This window comes from Perissodus microlepis, chromosome 7, assembly GCF_051167445.1.
Source record: "Perissodus microlepis isolate ML-2025 ecotype Zambia chromosome 7, ASM5116744v1, whole genome shotgun sequence".
NCBI classification, from domain to species: domain Eukaryota; kingdom Metazoa; phylum Chordata; class Actinopteri; order Cichliformes; family Cichlidae; genus Perissodus; species Perissodus microlepis.
The window spans coordinates 16,905,481-16,924,418 of record NC_140467.1 but is presented as its reverse complement, the minus strand read 5'-3'; the positions used below and the strand labels follow the sequence as shown (position 1 = coordinate 16,924,418).

Below are 18,938 nucleotides of genomic sequence, written 5' to 3'. Positions count from 1 at the left end.
GTAAAAAAGGTCAGTTGGGTTCTTATTGAGATAAGAAACACATGAAAAGGAAAAAGGTCACTTCATCAGCTCCCTCTTGAATCCCTTTTGCGCCTTTATAGGGAGATTTCGTGGAAGAACTGATAAAAACCCATTGACTTTATGTCTTGTGCCAAATGTAGCATCATCTGTATCTAAGGAGCAGGGCACACATCTCCGTGCAACAATGTGCACTGAGGATTTTAATTACATTTTTTTAATTTCACCTCATCGAAAACATTGTTTTTGAAAACTAATTTGAGCTACTGCAATTTGAAATGCACAAGCAGTCATGCAATTGGATATGTGATTCTCACAAAATTAGACTATGAAATCCCCAGTTACATTGTCAGTGTGAAGCCAGCATGAAGCAGTAGTTATGCAACAATCTCTGCAGTGTTCTAATAAGTAGGGAAATACCATTAGATGCTCAGAGTGACACTGACATTTTTTTTTTAATATTACACACTATTTATGCATTTTCCCACGTGCCTGCACACGTTCGAAGCGACAGCTTTAAAAATATGGACCTTTGTGTTGTTTAGGAACAGTAAAAGTGTCACCGAAAGCCTGGATTATAGCTCAGGCTAATCTTTCCAGGGTGGACACAAGATCAATCAAGCAGCACATTTTTCCTCTCTCCTCCCCCTCTTCCTTCACTCCCGTCAATTTTAATGGTTGAGGGACATCTTTCAAAAGAAACATAATGGGACAAGAAGACAGATGAGAACATTTGTAGTTAACTGTCTGGAGATAGTGCTGAAGGTGTGGTGGGGGATTCGACAGCCTTAATGTACCATCAAAGCATTCACAGGCCCCTGATAGAGGCATACCTATAAAGCATTAACGCTGTACTAAAGGCAACTTTTTTCAAGGTGTGGACCCATTTACTGAAGACTTCCAAACAATGTCTTCCTTGTTAATCAGTGCAGAGTGTCATTAGTCAGTTCATTTGTTGGTCTATGATAAAGCCATGCAATAGTGGGGAAAAATGTTTATCACCCTCTACTAGTTTACAGATAAACTAGTAGAAAAAGTCGATTCTTGGAGTGAAACCAACAGGCTGAAATCAGAGAAGCTTAGCATCTGTTTGAATCTATTCTCAAACCATTCCTGAATGGCTGGCCTCTGTCTTGTACTATTTATATTTTATATCACACCTGCTGCTTTTTCAGTCTTCATTCGATATTTAGTAGTGAGTCCAACTAAGTTGTACTAAAACTGAGCTCCAGATTAATTTAAACCTGCATTCTTAGAAAGTCAAAGAGAAAGAAACAGAATGATTTTTTCAAATTAATTAATTCATTTAATTATTTTCGCAGAACTAATAATCACTTCAAATTAGGGCTGTTCGATATAACGATATATATCGGATGACGATATAAAAACGTCTATCATTTCATTTTACGCTATCGTTTGTTTCGTGGTGTCACAAAATAAACTGTTTACAGCAATATTTTTTCATCGTTTTGATGGTCACTGTAGTGGCTATATTCATTTCTTAAAGTTCTCTCTTTCTCTTATACTTTATATAACCACACTATGAACAGACAAGCGCCTGTTTTTATGCTTTGTCATTAGCAACAATGACGGTAACAGCATCGCGTGTCCGCTTGTTTATGTTCCACATAAACCTTTCACAATAAAGCTCAAGATCCTGTTGAGACTTTTCAAAATAAACTGAATCACGTGAAAGAGCAGATTATTTACGGATGAGAAGTAAAAAAGAGCCGCCAGGTGCTAAAAAATAAACCTTAGACTCAAACGTTAGAACAGGCTTTTCCCCGCAGCACGCTGTGTAATAAATACTCACAAAGAAAACGGCGGCCGTTCAACTTATGTCTAAAAATTTATCGTTTCATGCATCGGTTAAAACACTTGACTCCAGCTACATGACGCGCAGCTGGAAACACTTCCCGCAAGTCGAGCTGCCCGAGATTCACAGAATTTACAGAAAATGTTACATTTTTGTGATTTATATCGTTATCAGGACGATAGAATTCTTATATCGGGATATGAGATTTTGGTCATATCGCACAGCCCTACTTCAAATCCTAGTGACTTGATGACTAGCCAAAAGAAACGAAGCAAAAAGACCACAAGATGGCAATGACAGCTTCAGAAAAAAACAAAAGGGGTTCCCCAGATGTGACAACTTTCATGTAAACCTGACATTTATATGACAGTCATTTCTTAAAAAAATAGAAAAAGAGGTCAAGTGTCTTACAAAGTCAAAATAACACAAAAGTATACTGGTGCACACTATTTATGTATCAGGTGCAGATTGCTAGCCATTTCTCAGGAAGTTTGGCTCTTGGGAAAACTCTTCAACATTTATTGAATACATACCCATTACACACATGGCTAGTGGCACTGCAGAAGCAGGAGCAAGTCATCTGTGTCCCCCCCTTAGATTGCCTCTAGTCCACAGGTTTCATATCTGATGCTACTACACAAAATAGAATATCCACCCAATTGCAGGACCACCATACTGGGAATTGCCTTTTGCCACAGAAAGCATAAACTCCAGATCTGCTTCATTTCACATCTGTCTGTCCCATCCTGTCAACCATGTGACCCTGCTCAACATGACATCGCTAAACTCTGAGATTTCATTACAGTGCAGTTGGCCTCCTGCACGCTGTCCCACTCTAAAATTCATGAACACTGCTTTCTGGGTTTTTTTTTTATATCTAGAATATTCACTAACCATGTGTTTTTGTTTCCTGGAGAAACGTGTGTATGTGTGTGTGTGCGCGCACCCAAGCTGTGGGTGCCTCATTCTCATTCATATGCATCAGCAAGTTATCAGGGACTGTTGTGCCTCATTGAGCTGAGAAGCTGCTTTCCATTTATTTCTCAAATGCAGTGGAGAGTGATTCTTCTCCTGCCTAATAAAACTTATAAAACTGGCTATACTGCTTTCAAAACTTCTACTAACAAAAAAAAGCGAGGCTCATTGGGCAATTATGAAACAGGATAATGAAATATGGAGAGTATGTGCCGTGCAGTGCGAAAGGTGAAATTCATTACCCAGCCACATTTGGAGCAGCTGGCTGCTACAGTAGATAGTGGTGGCTCACCGGGGAAGTTTTGAGACCTATTGTAGGTGGATCTTTGGTTTTGATCGCAATGCCATTGCAAAAACACCTTTTGTTGAAAGCCAATGCAGGCTGTTCCCGCAAAACATCTTTAACTCTACACTGCATTCCTCGTCTCATCAACATCTGCCATCCTGCTAATTAGGCCCAAAAAGCCACACATCACTGGGTTTTAGTGGTGCACAGACAATGTGTGACACTCACGAGGGGAGCTCATGGACACAATGGGAATTTCAAAACCCTGCTAGATCACAGAGCGAATCGGAGTTTGTTACTGTCGGCAAGATAGCCTGAGCACCCACACGGTGGAAAATATATGCTGTAAGAATCTGCCTGACTATAGCTTTTGAGTATAGCTGCATGAGTCTTGGGTCTACATGCTAAATGCATAAAGCAGTCTACTGTTCGGTCTACAGGTTTTGTCTTCGATGACAAAAGTGCCGTCACTGGGAGGTTAACTGGAGTGGAATCCCACAGAGATCAGCTGGAGCAAAGGTTAAAAGAAATGGAATCAAAGAAGATGAGCAATCAGAGGACTCAAACAGAGCAGTCAAAGACAGAAAGATGGACAAGCGTTAATCGGTTGGAGTATAAAAATAAATGTGAAGCTGGAAAGTTAGAAAAAGAACAAGGCCACAAGAAGATTGCTGTGTCTTAACCCTGACCCACGAAAGCTGATTCAATAAACAAAGAATCTCAGCTCTGTGAGATAGCTCTGCAGGCCAGCCGACAAAGGTGAAGATATTTTCATGCAGAACACCTGCAGCCGTGAGAATAGAAGAAAGGGGAAACGGAGGGAGTGCGAATGAGAGAGCGAGCTAGTCATAAATCTCCCACAGCTAGCAGGGTCAGGCAGACGGAGAGAGTGTCAAAATTGTTTCTGGACGTGAAGGAAAGGGGAGAAAGGTGGCTAACCAACCCCTGCGACTGTCTCCTGCTCTTCAAATCAACCTGCCACAAGGCTGGTCAGTCACGCTGTGACACCAGCAAGCCATTTCTACCTCATTTGCATACACACACTCACATACTCTGCATAATAATAGTAGAGTGGCATAGCAAGCGTGTGTGTCTGCGTACAATTCTAGGTGTGTGTGCATTTCTGAACAACAGAAACACAACCAGAAGACAAAAACAACAACACAAGCTGTGAGAATGATGGGGAAAAAGACATGTAGCAAGGGCGAAAGCTAGACAGACAACATGTAAGAAAGACGATTAGATTGCTGGTGGCGAGAGCGGTGAGTACAGCTTTTTGCTGTCACAACATACTTTTCCTGACTGTAAAAACATTGTTTGCCATTCTCGCAGGGAAAGCTCTGCTACTATAGGAGACTTGCCTCACTGTCCATCATCTTCTACTTTTGGTACCCATCCTGCTGTACACTGTGCTTATTTGTTCAGAGAGGACATGTTTGAACGTGTGCATGGAAGTGTGCTTGCAATGCAGTGAAAAGAGGTGGTTTCAGGGTTTCTCACTGGTGAAGGAACTATACACTTCCCTTCTATTCCTTCTTTTTTCCCTCCTGTGTCAAGGATGCTTCACCCGCTTCTGCTCCTTTCCTTGATTTCCTTTTCACCCTGCATCATTAACAGCTTACTCTATATTCCCATCTCAGTCTTTATCCTCCTTACTCTACATCCTTTCTGCCTTGCCTCCCACAGCGGTGGTCAGAAAGCAGCTGCTGATGTTGCAGCTCACACCTGACCCAGCTCAGTATATCAGTGGGTGGACAGATATGCCAGAGAGCTCCTGTCAATGGCAACTGTGCCCTGGAGACTGCCCCACTTGGCAGATACTGAGCCCCTTCTGCTAGACTACTAGAAAGGGGAGTCAACACTATTTCTTAACAAGTGGTGCAGAGAGAGAGGGACGCAAAAAGCCAAGATAAGCACCAAAGCAGCACTATTTTTACGATCCTTCTGTGGCGAGGCAGGCACTGCAGTGGCTTCCTACTCATCCTTCGGGGTCCCTTGACAGTTCTGTTTGCTAATATTAAACAGGCCATTAGTGTGTGCAACTTCCTCTGCTGCTGATCTTGAAGCTTGCAGCCCACCTTTAGTGTAGCATCCTTTTCTGACCATTAAAGCAGCTCAGAATCTCGCTGACAATGTTCATCCTCTTAGTCTGCCAGCATCTCGGGGCGCATATAAGCCCAAATCTACAGGCAGTGGTTAACCAACGCTGGTTTACCTCCCCCGCTTCTTCTCACCCCGTCGCTTCACAAGGGTAAAGAGAGACATTTCACGTCTAATTAATGCACGGGATGGTTGTATAAAATGGCTAATGAGGCTGTGATCACAGCGGCGTGAAGGCAGGCACTACTGCTGGGGAGGGGGATGAGCATGACTCCACTTCCAGGAGACACATTGCTTCATAGTTATTAGCCTGTCATAGGAAGAGGGCTAATGGGGAGAATGGAGGTGCTTGTTTATGTGTTTGGCTCCACCTCAGTCAGTGAGATGTGTGTCCTCCGCCTCTTTGCCTGTTTCCTGACAAAACGCTCAAGCAGTTGCTTAAAAAAAAACTTTATGCTGTTTCATCAGCTGTGTCAGCCTTAAAAAAAGAAAAGAGCACATTAAGGGAACTGATATAAATGTGCAGTCAGATGAGCAACATTTGCTCGAATGTAGGCGCTGTTACCTGTGAGAGCAAGACTATCACACTCAAGTGATCCACAAGAAATATAAACAGAACGACTGCTGGTACGGCACTGAAGTGTCTAATGAAAACTTTTCACAAAATACCACAAAAAACCCTTCGGCAAGTCTCGCTGAACATTATGAAAGAAAGAAATTGGAACAAACACGTCATGTAGTACAAACCAGGTGCTACTATTCTATTAAAAAACTTGCTCCCTCAGCACGGCTCTTCGAGCAGGATGAATGGACTGCACACTAGCTACTCTCTGAGAGACTGCTCATTACTCAAATCACATCTGCTAGTGAGTTAGAAGCCCCTCTCTCCATTATGCTGCCTCACTTTCATAGTGCAAATATATTCATTTCAATCTTCTACGTAAAATGCCCTGAACGAGGCTCCGGACTTGAACTGCTCTCTTCAAAACATGCACAGTGAATCATCCACACACACACACACACAGACAATATTCAATACCAAAGTCGGTCATGCCTCACCTGTGCGATCTCATACAGGAGCTTGTAGTGTTCCTCTCGCTTCTGTAAAGTGCACAGATTGCAGCCCATTATAGTTGTCGTGGAAACGCCAGGCGTCCAATTCTCCCCAAGTAGTGGTGGTACGGACACAGGGGGGTCACCCTCCACACCGGAGCGCTGGTTCTCATCAGTCACTCCTTAGCGAGCATCTCTTTTCAGGCATCCCATTCACACATTCAGGCAGTCACAAGCAACCCCAGCTTAGAGGAACAGAAAGCTCCAGCTGAGCCTGACAGAAGAAGGTTCAGATGTGAACAGCGGCAGTGAAGTAGCGGCGGCCGTTTCAGCATCAGCCGGAGTGTCTCCTCTATCCCGCTCCCTCTATTTCAGACTCATACACTCACACGCGCACACACAGGCGTGCGCACAGGCTCATACACCAGGGTTGTGACTCGCGCTCACTGAGACACTCCCCCCCTTTTTCTTCCTCCGTTTCGGCGCACATGAGCACACCGATACCAGCTCATGAATAATGAGGGGAAGACGCTGTGATATTCATGAGAACAGCGGCAGGAAGGGAGGGGACTGACAAAGAGGGAGGAGTGTGCTGGAGCGGGAGCGCTGGTTCATTAAAACTGAGGCACAGTTACACAATGCGCTCCTTTGTGCGAACAGCTCCTGTGAGAAGCTTGGGCAGGGCTGACTGCACAGAGACGGGCAAGCGGAGGGTTTCTGAGGCTTATGTGTGACCTACCTGCATGTAAGGCTTTTCACTGGGTTTATCTGCTTCGCGAGAGGAGGATGTGTTGCACTTCTGTCGGAAATAAGGAATTACAACTGGCTGAGGAGAAGTAAAGCAGTAAATGCTGTTTCAACACATGGTTTAGTTCATTTACTAATAAAAAAATCATTTAGTGCTTGTCTGTTTAATACATATCACTAAATTATTTTGTTTTTGGACCTTTGGTAACACGTTTTAAGAGTTTTGAAAACCCCTTAATTTTTACGATAATGTTTCGTTTTCTCTGATTTTGCTGCTTTTCTCTGCGCCTTATGTGTTACTCAAACCAAGAAGACTTCTGTTTTTTTCCATATTTGTATTATACATTTATAGATCTATATTTCTCCAACTGTTTCTAGAAAATCGATAATAGTAGGTGCATAATGAAGAGGGCCAATCAGTTTAATGAACACAATATGACATATTTGTGAGGAGTATGCACATTTCCAACTTTGTCAAAGTTAAAAAAAAAAAAAAGAGTTGAAGTAGGCATCACATATTTATAACTCCGGCACCACTGCTGTTGCTGATAATGGATGTCCCCACAGCAAAACTGGCAGCAAGTAAAGCCACAGACCTCAGAGACGATATATCAATCACCGGCTTCCCTCAAATTGTGATAATTGCAAAACAATAAACCTTGGCTATTGTCTCACTAGCAGGAAGCTACACAAGAAATGAGCAATAACTGTTAACAAATTGGCCTCCGAGCCAACATTTCTGCAGAATAGAGTGAAGAGTAGATGAGTGCTCATCAGCTGGCTACTGGGCATCTAACCCCCCCAGGGAGGCCATAATCCGATTTTCTGGGCTTTAATTTTGCTTCACTGCCTGGAGGCAAGCCAAACAGAAATCACCATTGTGATTAATACCTTCCACCGTCTTTTCCTCTACCATCGTCTCCACCGCCGAACCGACCTCCCCGCCCGTCTCTCGTCACCCCGAAGAAGCCACGAGGAGCGGGTTTTCTGCAGTTGCCAGGCAATATCAAATCCATGAAGTGCTGTTCACTAAAGTGTCAATTTGACATCAAAGAGACTTGTTGCGAGGATGGGGAGCGGGGGATATAATACTACATTTGATGAACAGAGGACTATGGAGAAAGTGCGCGTCAGAAAATCAGTCTCCTAAAATTGTATACCAAGAAGCAAAGTTATGAAGTGCTGCTGAGCAAGAGGAACTGTCTTTTCGTTTTCCTGTGGTCAGATGGAAAATGTAAACTCATTAAGGATCCTGTGCAATATATCCACACTGCATAGGAATATAAATATTCCATAGAATCTGCTGACAGTATCCAATATTGGTACATGTGAAGGAGTGTTTTCAGGGTTCGGCTGTGGATGACCATCACTCTGTGATGGTGCACTCAGTGACCCCTTTAGGTTAAGATGCTCATCAGTCACCCAAATGGTCTTTCTCATCATCTGTGAAGTGAGACTGATACAGTAGCCTTTGCCTGCGGTCAAGCAGCACCTCTCGATGAGACGTGCAGATTGAGGAATGCTCTTTGAAGAGCGCATTAAGACTGATAAAAGCTCTTCCGAGCTACTTTATGGCCACGGCTTTTACAGTTTGATGGGGTGAATTTACCTGAGACTGCGCTTCCAACGCAACCCGAGGGCAGGATTTAAACATTAAAGTTACATTTACTCAAACCATTTACTTGCTAACAGGGTGACGCTCAGTGGGTTTCAGTGTATGTCCCTGAAAGCCTGTAGACGTTATGATTTATGTTAACAATATAAGAAACTTAATGAAATGTATTGTTTAACATTTATATGGGGAATAAAACATGTAACCGCATATAAAGTCTCCATTTCAAATTGATGAACGCCGATTCTGTGCCCTCTTTGTGTCACTTTGCCTTCGACTTCCCAACTGTCCTTTTCTCCTGTCCAGCTGTCGTTTATCATCCAGTCTGCCCTTTGCCTGCTCTCGTAGAAACAGGCTCTCAGTCGTGTTCATTCTCCTAGTTGATGGACCTCACATCACAGGGAGCGGAAAACCAATTTGTCCTGACTTTGATGGGTGCATTTTGAGATTTCTTTAACAGCATTTCAAACAAACTTGTTACTCGAGCTCACCTTAAACCTGAAGTTATAACCTTCAGCCAAGTGTGTAATGCAGGTCTATGGTGTATCTGTAAACCCCTTGTGTCCCCAGACATGTCTGTCTAATGCTCACACGGGCTTCCTGTGTGTCTATCCTGTTCTGCATAAGTGCACACATACAAGCCCACAAACACTAAAATGAGCAACAAAAACAAAGTGATGTGGATGCTCCTGGCGCGGAATGTGAAATCATAATCAGTACCCGCAAACTGTATTTGTATTGATTTTTTGTCTGGGGATAAGTACCAACCATCACACAGAGCACAAAAGTTGGATCAATTCAATATTCCACTTCATGTGGTTCAACAAGCTGACATGTGCTGCATCTAAATGACTTTCAAAAAGGCTAACACATAGAGTTTTCTTTTTCTTTCCATTCTACCTTGCAACACAGCTTTTGTTGCCACTCACTTCTATTTTGTGTAAAGCAGCTGGCCTCACCAGACACATCACGATATATTATCACACTATACGATATTATTGTGATTTTTCACAATATGCTGAGTATTGGAGTAACATATATCGTGATTTAGCACCTTATTTTTAAATTCATTTTAAACCACATCTGTTTTATCCAAAAAGATAAAATTCTCTCAAATCACTTATTTTTTGCTGCAAAATGAGATTTTCAAGCATAGGAACCCTGTTACTAATATCTGTCACTACAAGACAATGTCAGTCTACTATCAGTCTGTGATTGGGGTCAAATTAGCAATTACAGGCAGCTTATTTCAAATAACACAGCAATTAACTGTAATAAATTATTGAGCACATCTGTATACACAGAAATTCACATTTAATAGAAATGTATCATCCATCCATTCTCTTCCTCTTATTCCATTCAGGGTTGTAGGGGGCGCGGGAGCCTATCCCAGCTACCATAGGCCGAGGGCACAGTAAACCGTGTAAAGTAAACACTCACACCTATGGGCAATTTAGAATCACCAATTAACTTAACCCCACTAGATGCATGACTTTGGACTGTGGGAGGAAGCAGAGGTAGCCAGAGAGAACCAGTGCAGACACAGAGAGAACATACAAACATATAAAGACAGAAAGGCCCAGGCTAGACGGTTGATTCAAACCCAGGACCTTCTTTCTGTGAGTCACTCTGAATCAGACTACAAGTGTTCGCAGACAGGTTGCCTCCTTTCAGGCAACCTGTGCAATCGCCTTGCAATCATAAGCGGTTGTGAACGCACATCATGCTCAAGCTCTGGGCAACCATTTAGTCACCATGCATTGCAATCAGTTGCATAATGTGAAAAACTGATAAGAGTCACCAGACATCCACCAATGGTTTTTAGCTGAACCAATTTAAAGTACGTTTGCTCAGCTAATGTTCTCTCACGATGGCAGTGCATCAGTTGAGGTCTCTTGTTCAAAGTATTCCCAGATTATTTTAAATTATCAAATAAAATATCATAATTTGGTGTCCTTATATCGATACAATATCGCCATGCAAAATGTCACAATACTATAACCAATTTTTCACCCACCCCATTTGGTTTGAGCAGAAAGGTAGAGATCATCTGAAGCTAGCGAACACTATATTCTAGCAGTTGCGTAAACTTACTCGAACCTTGACAGGAAACATGAAAGCATCCTAAATGAGTCAGAGCTTTAATGAGGAGGAGTTATTGCTGTGATTACTTGTCTGTGGCAATGTCTGTGAGGAATATCAAATGTCCCCATAGCGTTTAATACATAAACAGGTTTATTAGGCCAGCGCTGACACACCATCTGGGTGGAAATCTCTTTGGTGTGAGCAGTGAAGATTGAAATCCCGTTCACGTGAATGGAGAGCCGCGGGGACCTGAGAGTGGTTTGTGATTTGATGTGTGTCTCAGATCTGATCGCCCACCGCCACTGCAAAACAGCCGCTTCTCCTGGGTATTCATGCGACCTGATTTGGGAGTAATTAAATGAGAGTCTTTTATGAATGAATCATCGTCGTAGCCTGCTTTTCACATGACAGCTCTGAAAGGAATTGGTCCAGTGTGCACATACAAAAGGATAGGTGAGTGCTTCAAAACAGGCGTAGCCACATCATGTGAAGCCAACCAAAACATTTCTCAATGACAATAAATTATTAAAAAGGCTTGAATCTTTAATTCATGTGGGAACATGACCGTGGCTAAAAATAGCACATCATAGGCTCTTTTAAATGATAACATATGTAATGTTGCTTTGTAAGCAATCGGCGTATCGAAAAACTAATTTATTGGTTGAGAAGCAATTTAACCTCATATTACAGCCCACATAAAGCCTCTGTTATGATCAAACAATGAAATTATCTGTTATTAATTTGGAATAATAGCTACTGAACTGTGTCATTGCTATCATGGGCATCGCACAAACTCTTCTCACCTTTTTTGGTCAACTTACAGCAGAGGTGTCAAACACAGGGCCAGGTAAATCGGGCTGGTAAATTGGGTAGCACCTTAAATTTGAAGGAGGGAATAAACTTTAACTTTAACTGTAATTGTATAGATTTTATAGATTTTACAACTTATCTCCTCCATGGTTATTCATTAGTAAGTAAGTCAACTAAGTAAGTAATTAAGTAGGACTCAATGACTGATAAGTTCCTGTTTTGTCCCTGTCTACTATAAAAATGTGTTTTTTACAACAGTAGTAAATAATTAACAAAAACCTAGAAGCTACAACAACTTTTTCTGAAATTTTAAACATTTATTGATTTTAATTTATGCCCAAAGAGGAATTGCAACAGAGCTATTTCATTTACTCCAGCAGCATTGGTTCATCATGGAGAAAATCCGAGATGTACTATCGAAATTGCACTTTTCTTAGAAAATATCTCATATATTAAATGCAAATGACATTTTTTTCAAAGGTCTGTCACGTAATTTCGTATAACTCTTCACCAACACATCTTACCACCTCTCAAAATGTAAATTAAAAACTCTAGCACACCACACACAGAGCCATCCTGCACAAAATCTGGTTAAACCCGATGCCTCCCGTGTGCCTGAAGATCAAACAAAGTGCAAATCAAACACTAAGCTTCAGCTTTTCTCTACCTGACTTCTGAAACTTCTGAGGGAGTGGCATGTGCCAAGCACTGGTTAGGTTCTGGGATCAGGAGTAAATGAAAGTATGACTGGTGCATGTGTGATGTCTGCCTACGCTTACAGTGGTAAAACCTGTCAATGCTGTGATATGAGAAAAATTCTTCATTTTTTCCTTTTACATTTTTGGATCGGATTCACAAATTTGTCCCATCAATCTAATATTAAAATATGATGGACATGAATTTAAAAGAAATTATCACTGAACATGTCACAGAATAAACAAAAATCCCAAAACAGAGGTTGCTACATTTCCCATAACCCGTTTTCATTCAACCCTCCTTTTCTGATAAATAAATATCTACCTAAATCATCTATTGTAACACGTTTCCTGTCTATATATGTGTATACATAGCCTCAAGCTAAAACTAAAGAAATGTCAGCAACATCAATATCGAGACTCCAGAGTCCCATTTATGAGCATAATCTGTAAATGTTCAATTACAATGTCATTATAATTTCTCGGAGAGCGAGAGGGAGTGAGAGATAGAATTGCACATAGCTTCATTAAAACTGTTATCATATCACCAATCCCCCTTTTAGACTAACAGTTTCATCACCCTTTGGCTGCGCACCAAGCTGTCTAAGTAATCCAATTTTTTCATCATGTCAGAAACACGTCATGTGTGACCCAGGTGTGGCTCATAGTACGAGCAGTGAATGCTACATCGGTTTAACACTTGTCAGAGTAGTGACCTTTTCAGCGAGGAAACATCCAGTTTAACACATTCGGCTGCGGGAGAAGAGGGGCGTGAGGGGGCGCGGTGACTGAAAGACAAGATCTTTCCACTGCTAACTCTGCTGGATGCTCCAGTCTGTTTTTATATTCATTTAACCCCAGGCTGTAAAGTGTGTTGGCCAACCCCAACTGCTGCCATGAAAATACTCACAACCGCATGACACCGTGACCCCGACACCACCCGTGTAGCAGCACACCCTCAGGACATCCTGCATTACTGCTGCACCAGCCTCCCTGCAGTTCCGGGGGAATGAGAGTGAAAATGTTTGTTCCCATATGTTTAACTTTGATGGTTGTTAACGCTCCCCAGCCACCCGTTGATAAATAGTAATAATTCCAAATGCATTAAGCACTCAAGCATAAACATAGCATAACTCTGAAGTATGTGTCTGTTGATCCAGCAAAGACTGAGCAGAGGTCCAAAGGTCTGCCTGCTTTTGTTTCCTAAGACTATAATGATATTTGTGGTTGGATACAATCCCCGTGAGCAGTGGGCTCACACTCTTTTTATTATATCATATTCCAATATCATCTGACATACAGTAACAAGGCTATAGAGATTCCCTGCTATACTGTATAACCCTCCACATTGCAGGTATAAAAAGTATTACAATCACCCTTAATTGCAAGATAAAGCTGAATTGTAAATTTTTTTTTTTAAATAAACACAGACCAAGAGGGAAAATACTATATATAATCAGGCCTTGCTAGTTTTCATCTTCTTAGTATTAAAAATTGACTCTGTGACATTCCATCACACCAAATGAAGGTCATCTGCAGGATCGTCATCTATTGTCTGTTTTACTTTTTTTTAAAAGAACACTTAAGAACCAATGGAAAGGGTAAGTCCATTTGTGTGGTAGAGCCTGGCAATTCTCACTATAGACAAATAGCAAACATGTACAACAGGCATATCATTGATTTCGGACTGTGAGCACTGCTGGTGGAGTCCTGGTCAATACGCAGTCAATACACCTTTGATTGTGGATGAGAGTTTTGTGCTCCAGAAGAAAGAATGGCAATCTATACAGACAATCAGCTCAGGGGGCAAACGGGTTAGACTCATACCCACATGTTCTGCTTGAGCTATTCAAGTCTTATGCTGATTCTAGCATAAGCACCTTTTATTGTGTCCCAGCCAGTGCCTTTTGAGGCAATGTCACCAACAGGTCATCTCATTTTATGGACACAATAGCAGCGTCCTGATGTTGGGTTCCAATGTCACGTTGAGACAAAGTCACATACAGCACGTCTAGAGGCAGTGGGCCCGCTTAAGGCTTTTAGCAACCTTGAAGCTGCAGTGCTTATCATTTTCTTATGCTAACAATAGATCTCGGTATATATGATACGAAAGAGATGACAAACCAGGACAAAATTATCACTCGAATCTGCAGTTGGAATCTCCGGGTCAATTGACTTTTGGCTTATGCCAATACCTTTTTCTTCGATAAAGTAACCATACACTTTCTGCCAGTCGCTAACAGCAGACAACCTTAGCAACAGGCAGTGTCATGTAACACTGTTATTACACCATGTATCATCTAGGGCAGTGGTCCCCAATCCCCGGGCGTTTGGTACCGGGCCACGAGAGTTGAGTCTCGGGTGTGAAATTTAAGGTTTTCAGGGTTTTTATCGTTTTTTGTTATTTTTTTAATCGTTTTTATCGTTAACTCAGTTTTCCTGGGTCTTTTCCAATGTGTTATGAACAGTGTTGGGTAAGTTACTTTAAATTAGTAACTTAGTTACATTACTAGTTACTTCTATCAAAAGTAACTCAGTTACTTCAAGTTACTAGTTACTTTCAGAGTAACTAGTTACTAGGGAAAGTAACTTTGGTTTTACTCAGAATTCTCTTGTTAATGTGTTGCTTCCGTAACTGGATACCCAGCAAGATTACCAGTCTTCTAGCTTGCTTACTTGCCACAACTGCACTGTGCCACCTACCAATAGAAAGGAAAAAATAATGTGCACATTTCCACGAGAGAAATCCCACGCCTGATTCTATCCTAGGCTGCTTTTTACATCCAACACAAAAACTGCAGTCGTGGTGCTTTCGATTGTACTCAGAACTCGGAAATTCTGCCTTCTGAATAGGAAGATGTAGGTAACAGCAGACTGCAGATGAGCTGCATACAGAGCTGGACTGGGACAAAAAAATCGTCCCGGGCATTTTGACTAGAGACCGGCCCACCATTATAGGAAAAATCATAAAGCCTTTGAATGAAAATAAACACTGTTGTGACAGTGATGTACACTGTTCTGATGGTATATATGTATCAATCTATCAATTGTTTGTTGTAAGACTCAGATAATTATTTTTTAAAAGTGAGACATTTTAAATGAGAATAAGAAAGTATTTCCTTGTGCCCACCTCTCCCTTTTAATGCCCTACCTGGACCCCTGGCAACACTTTGCTAGACCCGCCCCTGCACAGTTACCAGCTGTCAGCTACTTAGAAAAGGATCCTGGTGTTATTTGTCTCTCAGAAACAGTTCATAACTTCCCTTCAACTCATTCACGTTAACTAAAAGGTAAACCTGTTTCTCCATCACCTGTTCAGCTCTGATGATTCAGTAAGGACATCTCCTGGTTTCATCTTCATGTTTCCCTCTCATCACATAACCAAACCGACATCATGACCAGCAGCTTTACAGCTGTGGCTCCAGCAAACATCAGCTGATACTAGAAATTAATATTAAATAAATTCTAACAACAGCTGATCAAACGTGCTGCTGTTGTTTACCGCGACATCTGCTGGTTTCCTCTTTCTGGCGCAAAGTGGGCGATAAACAAACAAGAGAGAAAAGTCAATCAGCTGATCATTGATCAGTTTCATGATTGAAGTAGCAACAGGAGAGGGAGGGTGAGAGGATGAGAGAAGAAGAGGCAGCTGTGCAGCGTAAACATAGAATAACTCCAGCTTTGTGTCTTTTTCATTGTAGCTGAAGTCCGGGACAAACTGTGCTCCTTTTCAGCTCAACACGAAACGCGTAATATTTTCTCTGAATACGAGACGATTCCGTTTTTTACGGGACGGTTGGCAACTCTAATAATTAACCGTATGAACAAAATAAAGTTCAACATCAGTAACATAGCACCCACCCAGCTGTATAGAAACTCCGTCATGCTAGCTAGCACGCAGTACGAAAAAGTCAGCATAACGAAAATAAACTCCACCTAAACTTGGTTCATATCTGACCCAGATGGACTGCAGGTTATAACTTCTTACCTGAAGTTCAGTTCACCTGACACTCTCGGACCAGCGGCCGCTTCGGGTCTCTCCTCTTGGCCCCCTTTTCCTTCATCCACCTGCTGGCTTCCACCACTTGCTAATGTTATTGAATCTGTGGAAGCTCCGCGATAGCCACCACACGAAGTAACGAATAACGAGCCTATCTAAATCCCAGTAACGAGTAACGCGTTCCCGGTTTTGGCATAATAACTAGTTACCGTGCTCGTTACCACAATAATAACGTAGTTACTGTAACGCGTTACTTAATAACGCGTTAGTCCCAACACTGGTTATGAATAAATCTTCTTTTTTTTGGTACCGGTCAGTCCGTGAAAATATTGTCGGACATAAAGCGGTCTGTGGCGCAAAAAAGGTTGGGGACCACTGATCTAGGGTCTATCATTGCTGATAATAAAGGTAGCCAAAATAACAAAAAACTCATCTCTGTGTGTGTTGTGAGCTGTTAGTACTGACATTAAATCACAAAACTTGCATGCTGACAGAAAAGATTAAACGGGAATGAAACTGAATATTATCTCCTGCCATTTTGTTTTCAATTTGTACTTCTAAAGCAATATTACAGTGCTGCATGGCATGGCCTTGGCAGAGGTCTATTATATGAAAATCACCTGATGTATTTTTTGCGATTGATAAACCCCCCCAAAAAACATAAGGAGCTAAAGTAATAATAAGATTTAGAGAAGCTGGAGAAGCAGACTAAGTTCATCTTCATGCTGTCAGACTTTGGCAGCATCACAGTAATTTGTCTTTGCTCTACATCAATGCAGCAGCAGGCCTGTACCAGGACCCCTCATGTACTCTATAATTTGTTTTGTGATCGGCTTGCTCAATGTGCTCTTCCAAGCGCTTAGGCTAGCCTGGCGGGTGCACAAATACCTTCTTTTCTTGTATGATTTTTTTTTTTTGGTGACTTTTATTTCTTGCCATGCCAGGTGAGAGAAAATCATCTGTGTGCGCCTGAGGATCAGCTTAAAACCTCCACCTCTAAACTGGAATGCTCCAGAATCAGAACGGCCACAGATCCACTGGTAATAGCAGACCTGCAGATGGATAACATGCTTGTTTTTCAACACACAGATTAGTCAGGAATTATGATGATACCCAGGGGGCAGGAATCTTATTTTCTGTACTCCCGATAAGAAAACAAGAGCAGCCTGCAAACAAATGGAAAGCGAGGCAGAGGTGTATGATTTAGCATGCTGTGCTGCAAGATGGCGTGTTGGCACTCTGGTTTAGGGGATTGGATGAGACTGTGTCTGATGGGTCATGTTTTAGTACTACAAACAAAGCTCCTGTAACATCAATTTTGCAATTCATAAAAATCACATATTTATAATTGCATGTGCTGTCGTCTTAAAGCTCTTAAAATTCAATTCACAACTGTTTGCAATGCACATCTACTGCTGTGACGAAGGAAAGAGAAACTTGGACAGTAAAACAATTTGTTAAGGTCAATACTAACAAACATCTGAGCTTTCACATCACTTTAGAATCCATTATGTTCCCCCAAAAAAAAGCACATTTTGAAGCTTCTACAATACATAATGAGTTCTAACAAACCATTCACTATTTACACTCTTAGGGTATTCTTCGATACCCAACATCCACAATGACGGTGAAACAATTAGTAGCTCAGTGTTCCAACATTCGAAAGAAGGGACTGCTCTCACAGCTAGAGATTGACGAGGTACAACATAAATGCTGCGGCAAGGGGGAGCCAGGAGCCATGGTGATGTTTTAAAACATCACCACCTTGTTCTTGAATTTGCATGCTTTAACTTTTTGATGACTTTCATCGGATCGATAAAAATAATTATGGAAGACCTTGTTGTCTTATTTACAAATAACAAACTATGTGGTTGCAAGCTGACTAAAGTTAATGAGGTTCATCTCTCTGCTGATCTCGACTTGATGAGCAAGACAATTTGATCAAAAGTGAGTCCGTGAATTTTTAAAGAGAATTTTAAAAAAATAATCACTTAAGCCTCTGATTGCTTCTTTCTCTGTTATAACTGGCAGAACAAAGAGCAATGTGTACGAATGTAAGAGCAGAAGGATTTGAACTTGATCAAAGAAAACCAAATCAGGTAAATGCTGGCGAGGTTCACAATTTGCATTTAAAATCAAAACCTGAAGCAATTACTTCTGAAGTATTTACAAAAATATATATTAAACTGTGCCAGACAAAACTTTTGGCACCCTAACCTGCTCTTGAACACAAATGCTATTAAAACACATACACACACACACACACACACACACACACACACACACACACACACACACACACACACACACACCCCTTCAGGTTGCACTCTTGAGCTTAGTGCACAGGTACAAATACGTACAAAAGGGCTCCCCTCTCTGCCACTCTACATCCCAAAGGAGAACCATTGATTTTCTAGTTACAATCAACATCAAATTATTGAATGTCACTTGATGAAGTGCTGGGGTCCGCAGGCACTTTGCGACTCGTTGCGTTGCTATAGCAACCCCGTCTGTTTGACAGGGCTTATGACAAAAAACTCCTTTGCGGAGATTCATCTTGAAAACGGTCCTTTCTACTGGAGCCAGTGCCCTTAATCCCCACACACAGACCAAGCACCAATCTCTGGGTCTTAAACTTGAAGCCAACAAAGAAGTTGTAAAATTGTACCTTCTCGAGTGGCCGCTTGAGGGTGACTCCAAAAGCGAGTCAGTCCTCATAGAATCCAATGTTAAAATACTTT

At 41.6% G+C, this 18,938-nt stretch overlaps 1 protein-coding gene across 2 annotated transcripts in view; it reads right to left on the bottom strand.

The window, feature by feature from the left end:
• The window catches only part of LOC146382890 (PDZ domain-containing RING finger protein 4), a 118,269-nt gene that overhangs the window by 46,845 nt on the left and 52,486 nt on the right, over positions 1-18,938 (bottom strand). The window contains exon 1 of one of the 2 annotated variants that reach the window (XM_084933887.1): positions 6,255-7,111. The exons of the other annotated variant lie outside the window; for it this stretch is intronic. Within the exon in view, the coding sequence (XP_084790013.1) occupies positions 6,255-6,323 (69 nt within the window). The 5' untranslated portion in view covers positions 6,324-7,111. Of the gene's footprint in view, positions 1-6,254; positions 7,112-18,938 lie in introns of those variants that run through there. 2 annotated transcript variants of the gene reach the window in all.